At 40.7% G+C, this 14,139-nt stretch overlaps 1 protein-coding gene across 1 annotated transcript; it reads right to left on the bottom strand.

Moving 5' to 3' along the window:
- Positions 1-4,206: 4,206 nt before the first annotated feature.
- Positions 4,207-13,714, bottom strand: LOC121986897 (ATP-dependent Clp protease proteolytic subunit-like). Its single transcript, XM_042540824.1, has 2 exons — positions 13,106-13,714; positions 4,207-4,371 (listed from the first exon to the last, which is right to left on the bottom strand). The coding sequence occupies exons 1-2, from the start codon at positions 13,712-13,714 to the stop codon at positions 4,207-4,209; spliced, it is 774 nt and encodes a 257-aa protein (XP_042396758.1).
- Positions 13,715-14,139: the final 425 nt, after the last annotated feature.

The raw sequence follows: 14,139 nt of genomic DNA, 5'->3' as shown, positions 1-14,139 counted from the left end.
CACCTCCTCCTCCGCCTAGACCGGTCGTGTTCATGCTATTACAGAGAGGATGCTCGGCCGACGGATCCGTTTTCCGCGGTACGATTTCCATTTATGCATTTACTGCTGATATTTTGATTGATACTGGTAGTTCGCACTCTTTTATATCCCGTACTTTTATGCGGGAGATTGGTAGATTACCTACTGTTAGGTTGCGGCGATTGACTGTCTCCCTACCGTCTGGTGATACTTTAGACGTCACCCAGGAGATCAGAGGTTGCCCGTTAGACTTTGGCAACATGATACTTACGGTAGATCTTCTAGTATTGGAGATGGTCGAGTTTGATGTCATTCTTGGCATGGATTGGCTGTCAGTTTATCATGCTACCGTTGATTGCCAGACGAGGGTGGTCACCTTCCGGCCTCCGAACCAACCCTCGTGGAGTTTCACTGGCATCAGAGACGACGGCATCTCGATTATTTCGGCGATTCAGGCACAGAAGTTGCTGTCTCACGGTTGTCATGGTTTTCTGTTGTCGTTGATCAGTACTGAGGACAGTAGTAGTTCGCAGCTCTCCGATGTTCCTGTAGTCCGGGAGTACCCAGATGTATTTCCAGAGGAGCTGCCAGGTTTGCCTCCTAGAAGGCCAGTGGAGTTCGCTATTGAGCTGATTCCGGGAACCGCGCCGACATCGAAAGCTCCGTATCGTATGGCACCAAAAGAGTTGAACGAGCTGAAGGTTCAACTCCAGGAGCTTTTAGACAGAGGATTCATTCGCCCTAGTGTTTCACCATGGGGTTCTCCAGTTCTATTTGTCAAAAAGAAAGACGGCACCATGAGGTTATGTATTGACTACAGGCAGCTGAATGCAGTGACCGTCAGAAATAAATATCCATTACCACGGATTGAGGATTTGTTTGATCAGCTCAGAGGTACATCAGTGTATTCTAAGATTGATCTGCGATCCGGATATCATCGAGAGTCGAGATTCGATATCGAGACTGATTCCGTGCGGATCGGTCATTATGAGTTTTGGTAATGCCATTTGGGCTTACCAATGCTCCAGCGGTGTTTATGGACTTGATGAACCGCATTTTTCAGGAGTATCTGGATCAGTTTGTTATCGTTTTCATTGATGACATATTGGTCTACTCGCATTAGGAGGAGCATGCACAACATCTTCGTATAGTCTTGGAGATTCTTAGACGACATCAGTTTGTACGCGAAGTTCGGCAAGTGTGCGTTATCCTCGGTTGGTTTTCTTGGACACGTGGTTTCTAGCGGTATTTCTTGATCCTCGAAGATCGAGGCATCCAGGTTGGGGCGACAAAGTCGATCGAGGAGATCCGCAGATTTTAGGATTGGCGGATATTACCGCGTTTTGTCGAGGATTCTCGCAGTTGCTATGCCAGCGACACGTCTTACCCGGGCGTGAAGTTCATATGGACCGAGGATTGCGAGACCAGGCTGAGGCGGAGACTAGTGTCGGCTCCGGTTTGGTTTTACCTTGGAGAGGATGGTTGTACTTTACACCAGCGTCTCTCACGGGGTTTGGGCGCTGTTACGATGTACAGCGAGTAGTCTCTTATGCTTCTCGGCGGTGAAGGAGCATGAGAAGAACTACCCGATTCATGATTGAGTTAGCTGCCATCATCTTTGCTCGAAGCTTTGGCGCCATCATTTATACGGTATCACATTTGAGATTCTCACCGATCATAAGAGTCTCAAATACATTTTCACTCGAAGGAGCTTAATCTCCGGCAGAGGCGATGGATGGAGTTCACTGAAGGACTACGATTGTATCATTAGCTACCACGGGAAAGCTAATGTGGTTGCGATGCACTCAGAAGTCGGAGGGACTTTGGCTTGCCAGGACTTGATCCGAACTTGATTGAGTTTCTGAGTTAGATCTTGAGGCGAGGCCAAGCAGGCGAGGGGTATTCGGTTACCATGATTGCTCGATCGTCGATCGGGGCGAGGATCCGAGAGGCCGAGCCGATGATCGGCATTTGCGGTTTATTAGCGATCGGATAGCTTGGACGGGCCAGAGTTTATACGAGACGAGGAGGGTATTATATTCTTCCAAGGCAGATTATGCGTACCTCAGTCTCATTCGGTCTTACAGGAGCTACTTCAGGAGGCGCACCGTTCTCGATTTGCGATTCATCCAGGCGGGACCCGTATGTATCGAGACTTGAGACGTTCCTATTGGTGGAACGGTATGAAGAAAGACATCGCGGATTTCGTAGTTAGATGTCTTGTTTGTCAGCAGGTGAAGGCTGAACACCAGAGACCTGCAGGATTACTTCAGCGGATTCCTATTCCTGAGTGGAAGTGGGATCACATTACCATGGACTTTGTGGTAGGGTTGCCGAGGACACGACGAGGCCATGACGCGATTTGGGTAATCGTTGATCGATTAACCATTTCTTAGCGATTCGGAGGACCGATTCCCTGGATCGATTGGCGATCTGTATTGCCGAGAGATTATCGGACTACATGGTGTTCCATTGAGTATCATTTCGGATAGAGATCCACGGTTCACGTCTCGTTTCTGGCAGAGTCTGCAGCAGGCTTTAGGCACACAGCTCCGTTTGATCAGCTTTCCATCCGCAGACAGATGGACGGTCGAGCGGACTATTCAGACTCTTGAGGACTTGCTGAGATCATGTGTTATGGATTTTGGAGGCAGTTGGGAGGACCATCTGCCGTTGGTAGAGTTTGCCTACAACAATAGCTTTCATTCGGCTATCCAGATGGCACCGGTTGAGGCGTTGTATGGTAGACCTTGTCGGACACCTGTCCTCTGGGATGAGGTTGGAGAGGCCTAGTTGTTGGGACCTCATAGAGCTCAGCAGGATGCAGAGTTGATCCGTACTATCAGACGGAGGATGTCAGAGGCGCAGGACCGTCAGAAGAGTTATGCTGATCGGAGACGCAGACCACTAGAGTTCTCTTTTGGCGACCATGTATTTCTGCAAGTTTCACCACGAAAGGGGTGAAGAGATTTGGCCTCAGAGGTAAGCTAGCTCCGCGGTATATTGGCCCTTTCGAGATCTTAGAGAGGATCGGAGCGGTAGCTTACCGACTGGCACTACCACCGTCCCTGTCAGGCGTTCACGATGTATTTCACGTATCGATGCTGAGGAGATACGTACCTGATCCGACGCATGTGCTGGCTGATATTCCAGTTCCAGTTCAGCCTGACATTACTTATGAGGAGGTTCCGGTACGGATTCACGACCGGAAAGAGCGTCAGTTGCGGAACAAGACCATCCGGCTGGTTAAAGTCGGATGGCAGCATCATTCGGACGAGGAGGCTACTTGGGAGCTCGAGGATACGATCCGAGCTCGATATCCCCATCTTTTCAATTGAGGTATGTGAATTTATTTACCGTTCAGCATTTATACTCTATATCTGTTGTTAGTACTTGCTGATGGTAGATAACGAAATTTGGGGACCAAATTTTTATAAGTGGGGGAGAATGTAAAATACCGGAAATAGGCGAATATGATTAAGGGAATTTTCCGGAATTTTTGGAAATTTTTCGGGAATTTTTCGGAGCTCGTATGGACGAGTTAACGGGGACAAAAACGGGGTTCGGAAAAGCCTGTTTAGGCTACCCGATTTAAGCGAGGAAAAGATTATATATATATATTCTTTTCCTTTTATTTTCTTATTTCTTTTTCCTTTGCTTTTGTCGCCGTTTCTTCCCTTGCCGAGCCATTCCGACGCCGCATTCCTTCTTCCTCCTTGCCCTAACCGCCGGCGGCGGTTACTTCTCCTCAAGCGTACAACCCCTCGGCTACCCCCCTCTTCATCTCCTCTTCTCGATGAAGCCGACACCCTGTTTTCCTCTGCTTGCCCTAGCCACCCGACGCCACCGCCGGCTGCAACTCACAGAGCCGACCAATCTCCCCTAGGTGCTAGACACCCGGCGCCACCCGATCGCCTGCTTTCTGCCCACCGGCGCTGACGCCGAGCACCTCTCCTCTTCCTCCTCAGCCTAGCATCGGTTGCTGTCCCTCTCTACCCTAACGTCGTGATCCTTGCCCTCTCCACTGCACAGTGCCGACACCGACCCACCTTCACTGGCCACCAGGTTCAGCCGTGCCCTAGGTCTTTCACCGGCACACCTCTGCTCGGGTGGTTTCCGGCCAGGAGCAAGACGGGTCAAGTCTTAGTTCTTCCTGCTTGGTCTGATTGTTTACAGTAAGGTAAAAGATTAGGTGGTCAGGTGGGTTGTGGTTTGATTTGTGGTTCCATTTATTGAACTCAACATGATCTCAGTGGGAAGGATTTCAGCAAGGGGATTTGGTTCCGTGGGGACTTCGTTTGGTTCTAGCAGCACTCCAGTGAGCAGTTCCCTTTGTTCCAGCATCAAGAGGGGCTGTGAATTGAGGTATCGTGTAAATTTTGATACATGATGAATTAGGTTTATGTATAGAATTGGATTGGTATTGAATTTAATCCATTGCTTGTTTTGTTACATGGGATCAATTCCATTTCTAAGGAAGGATAAGGTTATTAAATAGGTTTGGAGATTTTTATTTAGCTATATAGCTAAATACATTATCTGTTTGATAATACAGGACCTTGACTCGAGACAGTATCTCGAGTCGATGGACCTTTCTATTTTGGATACTGACTTATGTCATTTGATATGCTTAGTAATTAAATTAACATGCTGCATTAATTGTGTTTCTTATCTGTTTTCGGTTAATCACTACCCAAATCTTACATGCTTGATTGATTGATTGGTTTTGCATCTCAGGTATATTTTACCTGTTTATATATGCTTATAGGGGTAGTGATATGTCATGCTTGACCATGTTCAGGACCTAGGTTTTATACCTTCTGTGTACCTTTGATTCGATATGATTCGTTGACCTAGGGTGCACTTTTCTATATATATGGATTAGGGCAGGATGTTTATATGGTTATTGCCATGCATCATTTGCATGATTGCATGCTGTGCGATAGTCCGCTCCATTATTGTTGAGCACATCGCCAGTTACATGGATCTGCACACACCACCACTCATGGGTTAGTGGTCGATTCAGGCTGAGTGTGTTGCAGCCGGGACTCTGTTAAGCACCGTTGGTCCGCTCATGGGTAGTGTGACACAACGTGTTATCCGAGGATTCCTCCCGTCTTTAGTCTGGGAGTTGAGCATTGCTCCCCATCTATGATTTGGGGTAGGAGGATAGGTGTACTCCGGCAGCATTCCACTCGGTCACTCATCGGGAGTAGTGACGACAGAGTGCGGTTGTCACAGACCTACCCACTCGGCCTCACTATGTGTGTGAGATGATCGAGGCGTCGGGGTGACCAGGGCGCATCATTGGCATCATATGCATGATGCATTTATTGCTGTGTTTGCTGCATTTATATGCTGCATATTGTTTGGATACCTATGTTTGACATGCATCAGATTTCCTTATCCCTCGGACTGTTTGACCTTATACTCGGGACTGGTTAGTTATCCCCTGTTTACTTCGGATGCATATTTATATCTTTCTTATATCAGGACTATCGCATGATTAGTGTTAGGTGTTATTTCTTTACTTTGCATATCAACTGTTGCTGAGTGTTGGACTCACCCGCCTCCATTGTTGTTATTTTGTTGATCTTGTCGGAGGGAGTTCGATCGCTAGTCCCCAGCACGTGAGTGCTCCATTCTTGGTTTTGAGTTGTTTCATTTAGCTTTTCGCTATCGGACTTTATTTTAGTTTTGTTTTGGACTTACATATGGATATTGTATGGAATCTTTCCGTTGGATGAACTTTTCGTATGATTTGGATTTACTCTACTACATGCCTGCCTGAACGGCAGAAGAGGTAAGAAAAAAATCGGATTTGGGCTTTACGAGTGTAGTTGAGGAGGGTTGAGTTCGAGTCGAGTATTATTACTGCGTGGTTGTGAATATATATATAAACTGCGTGGTGATTGATTTTCATTACTGTTATTATTCCAGCCGCCTGTGGCTGAGTATTTAGTGCTTATAGAAAATTTTGATTGTCCGCCGTACAGGGGAGATGCTGCCGAAATTTTCTCGGACAGGGACTCTTCTGGGGGCGTGACAGTAGTACTTGCGCTCTATTGTGTTCACTTGCCTTATAGACTCATGGTTTCTTCGAGTTTGTTACTGCACCATTATTATTACAATAAATTGTAATAATCTTTGGACAAACTAGAAATCATATCTAAGTCTATCTTGAGGTAATTAAGTCATTCAGCTTTTATGGCTACCTCAGAGGCTTGCCATATACTCAGCTTCTATGGTGGAGTCCAGAAAAACACCTATGCTTATCAATCTTCCATAGTTATGACTTTTCCTCCTAAAGTAAACACAAAACCCCGAGGTCAACTTATTATTGTCCCTATCCGATTGGAAGTCAAAATCCGTGTAACCCACAGGGACCAAATTAACTGCCTTGTAAGCTAGCATATAATCTCTAGCGCCTCTAAGGTACTTTAATATATGCTTTACTGCAGTCCAATGTCCTTGTTTAGGGTTACTTTGATATCTACTAACTATGCCCTTGGCAAAACAGATTTCTGATCTCGTGCATAGCATACATTAGGTTGTCTAACTGCCGAAGCATAAAGAACTGCCTACATGTCCTCAATCTCCTTTGATGTCATCGGAGACATCTCTTTAGATAAAGACACTCCATGCTTAAAAGGTAAGAAACCTTTCGAGGAGTTTTGCATGCTTAAAACGAGCAAGGATTTTCCAATGTATCAAGCTTGGGATAAGTAAAATATATTTTTTCTTTCGATCCCTTATTACTTTGATCTCAAAAATATATACATTCTCCCAAGTCCTTTATATCGAATTATTTGGACAACCATACCCTTACTTCTGATAACATTTTGATATTGTTTCCAACTACCAAAAATGTTATCTATGTATAGTACAAGAAATACCACCACGTTTTCATCACACCTTTTGTATACACAAGACTTATCCGTTTACTCAATAAATCCATAGGTCTGGATTACTTTGATAAACTGGATGTTCCAAGACCTTGAAGCTTTGCCTCAGTCCATAGACTGATTGAGCTTGCACACAAGATGCTCTTAGCCCTTTGCAATGAACCCTTCTGGTTGCTTTATATGGATGCTTTCATCAAGACTTCCATTAAGGAATGCTGTCTTGACATCCACTTGCCAAATAGATAAAAGAATCCGGATAGACCTAAGCATGGCTACCAGTGAAAAAGTTTTCTTTTTCATCAAGCCTTGCTTTGAAAGTTACTACCTTCCTTTCTATCCCTCTTTCCCTATTATAGACCTTTTTACACCCAAAGGCTTTTACATCATTTGGTGGTTCTACAAGCTTCCAGATTTTATTAGAATACATATATTCTAATTCTGTTATTCATTACTCTTTGCTAAGATGTTGCATCTTTATCTTGGAGTGTTTCGTCATATGTCAGGAGATCAGGTTCATGTCCTCCAGGGATCGAGTCAAAAAACTCTCTTAAAACATGAATCTTTTTAGGTTGCCTAACAACCCTCCCACTACGACAAGCCACTTTCTGCAATTGTGTATCATTTGTGATACGTGTTGCAGTTTCCTTGTGGTATCTCATCTTGTACAGTTGGTACTAGATTAGACATGCCTTTTATTATTTCCTTAAGAACAAATTTTCTTATGGGCACATGGTTTATTACATAGTCCTTTTCTAAAAATCGGTCATTGATGCTAACAATGACCTTCTGATTTTTAAGACTATAAACCTACTTTTATTTTACTAGGATAACCCACAAACAAGTGAATTCCTGTCCAACTTATCATTGTCTCTCTTCTGCATATGTGCTGGACTACCCGAATCCGAATATGCTTCGAAATAGGCTTACGCCTATTCAACAATTCTATATGAGTAGAGAGTTCTGACTTTAGAAGGTACTATATTCACTCCCGTTTCCAGAGTATATCCTTAAAATGATTTTGATAATATTCTTAATAACTCATCAATCTACTTATTTCCATAAGAGTCCTATACCTTCCTTTTCCTACACCATTCTGTTGGAGTGTACCAGGTGCAATTAGTTTGGATTGAATCCCTACTTCTGATAAATGACTCCTAAATTCTCCCAAGAGGTACTTGCCACTACGATCTTACCGTAGTGTCTTGATACTTTTACTTTGTCATTTCTCCACATCAGCCCCGTACTCTTTGAACTAATCAAAGCACTTAGACTTGCGGCACTTCAAGTAAATATATCCGTATCTCAAATAGTTGTCTATAAAATAGATGAAATATTTGAAACAACCTCTTGCCTGGATGCTCATAGGATAACACAAATCAGAATGAACCAATTCCAATATATCTGTGACTCCATACCCCTTAGATTTAAAAACTTCTTAGTTATTTTTCCTTCCAAGTAAGACTCGTAGGTTGGAAAGATTTCCACTACTAATGAACCCAAAAGTTCATCAGCTACCAATAAATCCTACTCAAGTTAATATAACCTAGCCTTAGAAGCCAAAGATATAATTGGTTCATTTTTAAAGGTTACTTTCTCTTAAAGTTAGAAGATGTGTTACTAATTTCCATTTGTTGCATCGTGAGAGTTATTAGATTTATAAATTGCCAACCAACGTACCAGAACAGATAACTTCCCTCTTTCTCTTAATAACAACTTTGTTATTAAAAGAGGCAGAATATCAAGTTCTTTGAATAGTTTAGAAACTGAAAACTAGTTCTTTCTAAACTTGGTGCGTAAAGACAATTACTCAAAAATCCATGTTTTATTCTTATCAAAAGATAAACATCTCCCACTGCAACAGCTACCATTTTTACAGTAGTGCCCATGTAGACAGTGTTTTAATTTTCATTTAGTTGTCGGGTTTCCTGGAACCCTGCAATGAATTGCGGACATGATTAATGGCATCTGTATCTACACTCCAGGTTCTGGTAGATAACACCACTAAACATGTTTCAACTAATGAATTAAATACACCTATATTGTTCTTAGTTCTAAGAAGACAGTTTACCTTAATGTCCAAGTCCTATTTCCAATCATTACAATTGGGATTACTAAGTCTTTCTTATAGTATGACTACTAGGGGATTGACAAACATTTTAAATCCTAAGAATCACAAAAATACTTGGTCAAGATCAACTCCTTAAAAATCCCCATGAATTTTGTATGCCACGATAGTGTGGACGTATACAAAATCGAAGAGGAGATTTTATTCATTAATTTTATTATCTCGTCAACTTTACTTTATGACGAATAAAATTAATAGTTGATCTGTCTTTGATCAAATATTTGGTCAAAAACTTTTGAATTTAAAAAATATTGATTCCTCAAACAATATTATTTAAATTCACCAACACCTCAAACACCGTGAATTTTACATGCCACGTTAGTGTGGACGTATACAAATTCAACATTTGTAAAAGGAGGGTTTTAACCCATTAATTTTATTATCTTGTCAACCTAACTTTTTGACAAATAAAATTAATAGTTGGTATCATTTGGTCACACAAATAATAGCAGTGACTCCGATGGGGAGGATACTATTAGATGTGTCTAAGTGTATACCATTACTTGACACTAAGTTCATTAATAAGATTATGCCCCTTCCGTTGGGGAAGATCACACGCTCTTAATTAACTTCCTATAGTCATCCAAAAATGGAAGTCTGTTATAGTGATCCACAAACAAGCTCATCCGTTATGGAGGAAGGCACTCAGAGCCAACGCGTAAGCTTGTTTGCATCACTTACAAACCAGTAATGGAGACCATGGGATTTACTTAAAAATCCCTCTCCCACTTAGTTATTTATAAATGAGGAATTTTAACTATGCTAGCCTACTAAATATGTAAACTAACATGCACACACAGCATAATATAAAAGCAATAAATAGAAAATCTAATTTTCAACTATTATGGCTTTTATCTCTTGTTGTCCTCCGTGTGTTGTCATCCCAAGCTGTTGCCATATTTGGCCGCTGCCATATTTGGCCACTGCCACCGGGTCTAGCTGTCGCATCCATCTTGCTCCTAGTTCCGCTGCGCCTCTGGTCCTTAGAAGGTTCCACGCTTTGCAAGATTCGATCCGCGACATAAATAGAATTTTACATTTTGATCCTATATTTCTCGAAGGAATATACATGTAAACTAGATCGAACATAAAATAAAATTTACATCCATCGATCCTATATTCCATAAAAGGAATGTACATGTAAATAGATCAAAAATAAAATCCTAATAAAACTAAATACAGCTCCTGCTGTATTTTATAATACAATCATGCACACACAATAAAATGCCCTTGACATGTCCAAGGGTCCAATCACACACATAATAACTAAAAGCCATAATAGTTGGATCCTGCATCCACAAAGTTAGCACATCCTACTATTAACTTGCCTAAATTATGTATGACATGTGCATAATTAAACTAATACCAAATACACAGAGGCAAAACCCTAGCTCTGATACCAATTGTTGGTTGCTACTCGGAAAACCTAGAGGTTCCACTGTACAAAAATTTGTACAAAGGTCTGAACCTTTTCCTAGCTACCATGTGTTCTTTTAAATTAAATTTTGGATCGCCTGCGGAACTTAACACGTTTGATCCAAAACTTAATCTATTTGTTCTTTTAGGTTTTGACTTGGATCTCCTGCGGAACTTAACACGTTCGACCCAAGTCACCTTAAGTTATTAATTCCATTAAATATTAATTTCCATAATTGGTTCCCAGTACTGACGTGGCGAGGCACATGGCCTTCTTGGATATGGGAGCAACCACCACCGACTAGACAAAACCTTTTATGGAAAGCTAATATTTAATTTCCTAAAATAACTTTAGGTTAACCGAAAAGAACAATCAAATCACAAGGAAAATAAAAACAAAAGAACACTATATCGAAAACAAATTCGAAACTCTAGAATCGTATGCCTCTTGTATTTAGTATTATTTCCAAAAATAACTAGTATGATGCGGAAAGAAAAATACTAGTTATACCTTTTAGAAAAAACCTCTTGATCTTCTACCGTATTCCTCTTCTAACCTCGGATGTTGTGTGGGCAACGATCTTCTGAGATGAGAAACCACCAAAGCACCTTCTCCTTTCTTCAAATTTCGGCCAAGCACAAAGCTTCCAAAAGATGAAGATCTTTTCCACCAACCAAGCTCCAAGGGATGTAGGCTTTCTCTCCTTCTTCCTCAAGCTAGATCCGGCCACCAATTAAAACTCCATAAGCATGAAGAGGTTCGGCCACAAAGAGAAGAAGAAGAGAAGAAAGAAGGGTCGGCCACACCACCAAGAAAAAGAGGAAGAAAAATAGAATAGAGACGTTCACCTTGAAGCCTCCTCTACCCCCTCTTTTATAATCCTTGGTCTTGGCAAATAAGGAAAATTTAATAAAAATTTTCTTAATTCTTTTTCCATTGAAAAGAAAAATTATTTAATTAAAAATAATTTTCTTTTTTAAATACAATGGTCGGCCACCTCAAGCCCCAAATCAAGGAAAGTTTTAATTAAAACAAGAATTAAAACTTCCTAATTTGTTTCCGGAAATTTATAAAAATTTCTCCAATAATTTAATCCCTTCATGATTGGTTTATAAAAAGAAAATTTAATAAATTAAAATCTTTCTTTTAAACATGTGGATAAAAAGAAAGTTATCTTTAAAAATTAAAACCTCTTTTAATCTACAAATAAGGAAAGATATCAAGTCTTTTCTTAATCTTTTGTAGAAACTAATAAAAGAGAATTATTAATTTTTAAACTTTCTTTTAAATCATGAACATGGTTAAAAAGGAAAGTTTTCTTAAAATTTAAAATCCTCCTTTAATCAACAAATAAGGAAAGATTTCAAATTTTAAACTCTCTTTTAAACATGTAGATGATTTACAAATAAGGAAAGTTTTTACCAAAAATTAAAACCATCCTTTTAAACTACAAATAAGGAAAGAGATTAATCTCTTCTCTTAATCTTTTGTAGAAAGCTATAAAAGGAACTTTTTAATTTTTAAACTCTCTTTTAAAATCATGATATCCACATAAGAAATAATTTTAATAAAATCCTTTTAATATTCTAGTGGTCGGCCACCTAAGCTTGGGACCCAAGCTTTGGCCGGCCACCTACATCCACTTGATCTTGGCGGCCCTAGCTTGGGTTCCAAGCTAGCTTGGCCGGCCCCATTAGATGGGTAAGAAGGTGGGTATGCGGTGGGTATAAATCTCTATATACTAGAGGCTACGATAGGGACCGAGGAGAGGAATTGGTTTTAGTCTCCCGATGAAATTAAGCATCCCGTGTTCGCCCCGAACACACAATTTCATCAATAATAATTCATTCCACTAAAGAACTATTATTGAACTACGCACCAATCCCAAATTACATTTTGGGCTCCTTCTTATTATGAGTGTGTTAGTCTCCCTGTGTTTAAGATAACAAATGTCCACTAATTAAGTAAGTTATAGACAACTCACTTAATTAATATCTAGCTCCAAGAGTAGTACCACTCAACTTCATCATCATGTCGGACTAAGTCCACCTGCGGGTTTAACATGACAATCCTTATGAGCTCCTCTTGGGGACATTCTCAACCTAGATTACTAGGACACGGTTTCCTTCTATAATCAACAACACACTATAAGTGATATCATTTCCCAACTTATCGGGCTTATTGATTCATTGAACTAAATCTCACCCATTGATAAATTAAAGAAAAAAATATCAAATATATGTGCTTGTTATTATATTAGGATTAAGAGCACACACTTCCATAATAACTGAGGTCTTTGTTCCTTCATAAAGTCAGTATAAAAGGAACGACCTCAAATGGTCCTACTCAATACACTCTAAGTGTACTAGTGTAATTATATAGTTAAGATAAACTAATACCTAATTACACTACGACCTTCCAATGGTTTGTTCCTTTCCATCTTGGTCGTGAGCTACTGTTTATAATTTATAAGGAACCAATAACATGATCTTCTGTGTGTGACACCACACACCATGTTATCTACAATATAAATTAATTGAGCAACTACTTTTATCATAAATGTAGACATTTGACCAATGTGATTCTTATTTCTAGATAAATATTTATACCAAAAGCTAGGCTTTTAGTATACACTCTAACAACAATTACCCTGTCGATCAGTCCGAATTCCTTGGCCTCATCAGGGAACATGAACATGTCACGATCCATGCACTGCTCCATTTGCCGGATAGTTTGCCCCGTGTGGTAGCTATAGATCTTGTTGACGCACTCACGGAGTTTGAGAATCTCCTTGGCATGCATGGCAATGCCCGTGGCCTTGTCGAAGGGCTCACCAGTTGGCTGGTGGATCATGATACGGGAATGGGGGAGGGCGTAGCGCTTGCCAGGGGTGCCAGCCGCAAGGAGTAGCGACGCTATGGAGGTGGCCTGGCCTATACAGAGAGTGGAGATCGGGGTGCTGATGTACCGCACGGTATCATAAATAGCGAGGCCGGCAGTGATGGTACCCCCAGGGGAGTTAATGCGGAGGCGGATGGGATCATGGGAGGATTCGCTCTGGAGGAATAGAAGCTGGCCGATGACGACAGAAGCCGTGTCGTCGGAGATAGGGCCATTGATGCAAACAATACGCTGATTGAATAGGCGCGAGAAGATTTCATCGCTGAAGGAGCGGGGACCAGCAGCGGCTCGCTCTACGGACGGGTGAAGGTACCTGTAGAGGGCTAGTTGGCGCCACGCGCACGACATATCGCAGTTAGGTTAGGGTTTATGCCTATGGGAAGAAGCCCTTTTACTTGGGGTTTTAATTTGTGAAAAAAATCATAGGGGGATTTTTGCCTTTTTTATCTCATAAAATCTTCACATTTTATTACTAATTACTAAAAATATCACAAAATTACTTCTTTAATAGTTTGTTAAAAAGATTAAAATATATAAATTTATACGATATCTTTATACAGATTTATACGATAAAAATAGTAATTAATACATATTACATCAGATTTTTATACGATATTTTAAAAATAGTTTTTAAAATTACAGGATTTTAAAAATAGTTTGTTAAAAATATTACATCAGATTTATACGATATCTTTAAAATCTATCAAAATTAAGTATTTATTATAAATAAACATTATAAAGAGGAATAAGTCATTGACAACTCTAATGATGAT

The sequence above is a fragment of the Zingiber officinale genome, chromosome 5B, assembly GCF_018446385.1.
Source record: "Zingiber officinale cultivar Zhangliang chromosome 5B, Zo_v1.1, whole genome shotgun sequence".
In the NCBI taxonomy this organism is placed as follows: Eukaryota; Viridiplantae; Streptophyta; class Magnoliopsida; order Zingiberales; family Zingiberaceae; genus Zingiber; species Zingiber officinale.
This window is presented reverse-complemented; position numbering and strand designations above follow the sequence as displayed.

What these genes read in the sequence shown, in the direction of transcription:
- LOC121986897 (XM_042540824.1), bottom strand. Translation starts at nt 13,714, where the DNA reads ATGTCGTGCGCGTGGCGCCAACTAGCCCTCTACAGGTACCTTCACCCG. An exon ending in TGATCGACAGGGTAATTGTT is followed by an intron (nt 4,372 to 13,105) that starts GTTAGAGTGTAT and finishes CTCAATTCACAG; the next exon opens with CCCCTCTTGATGCTGGAACA.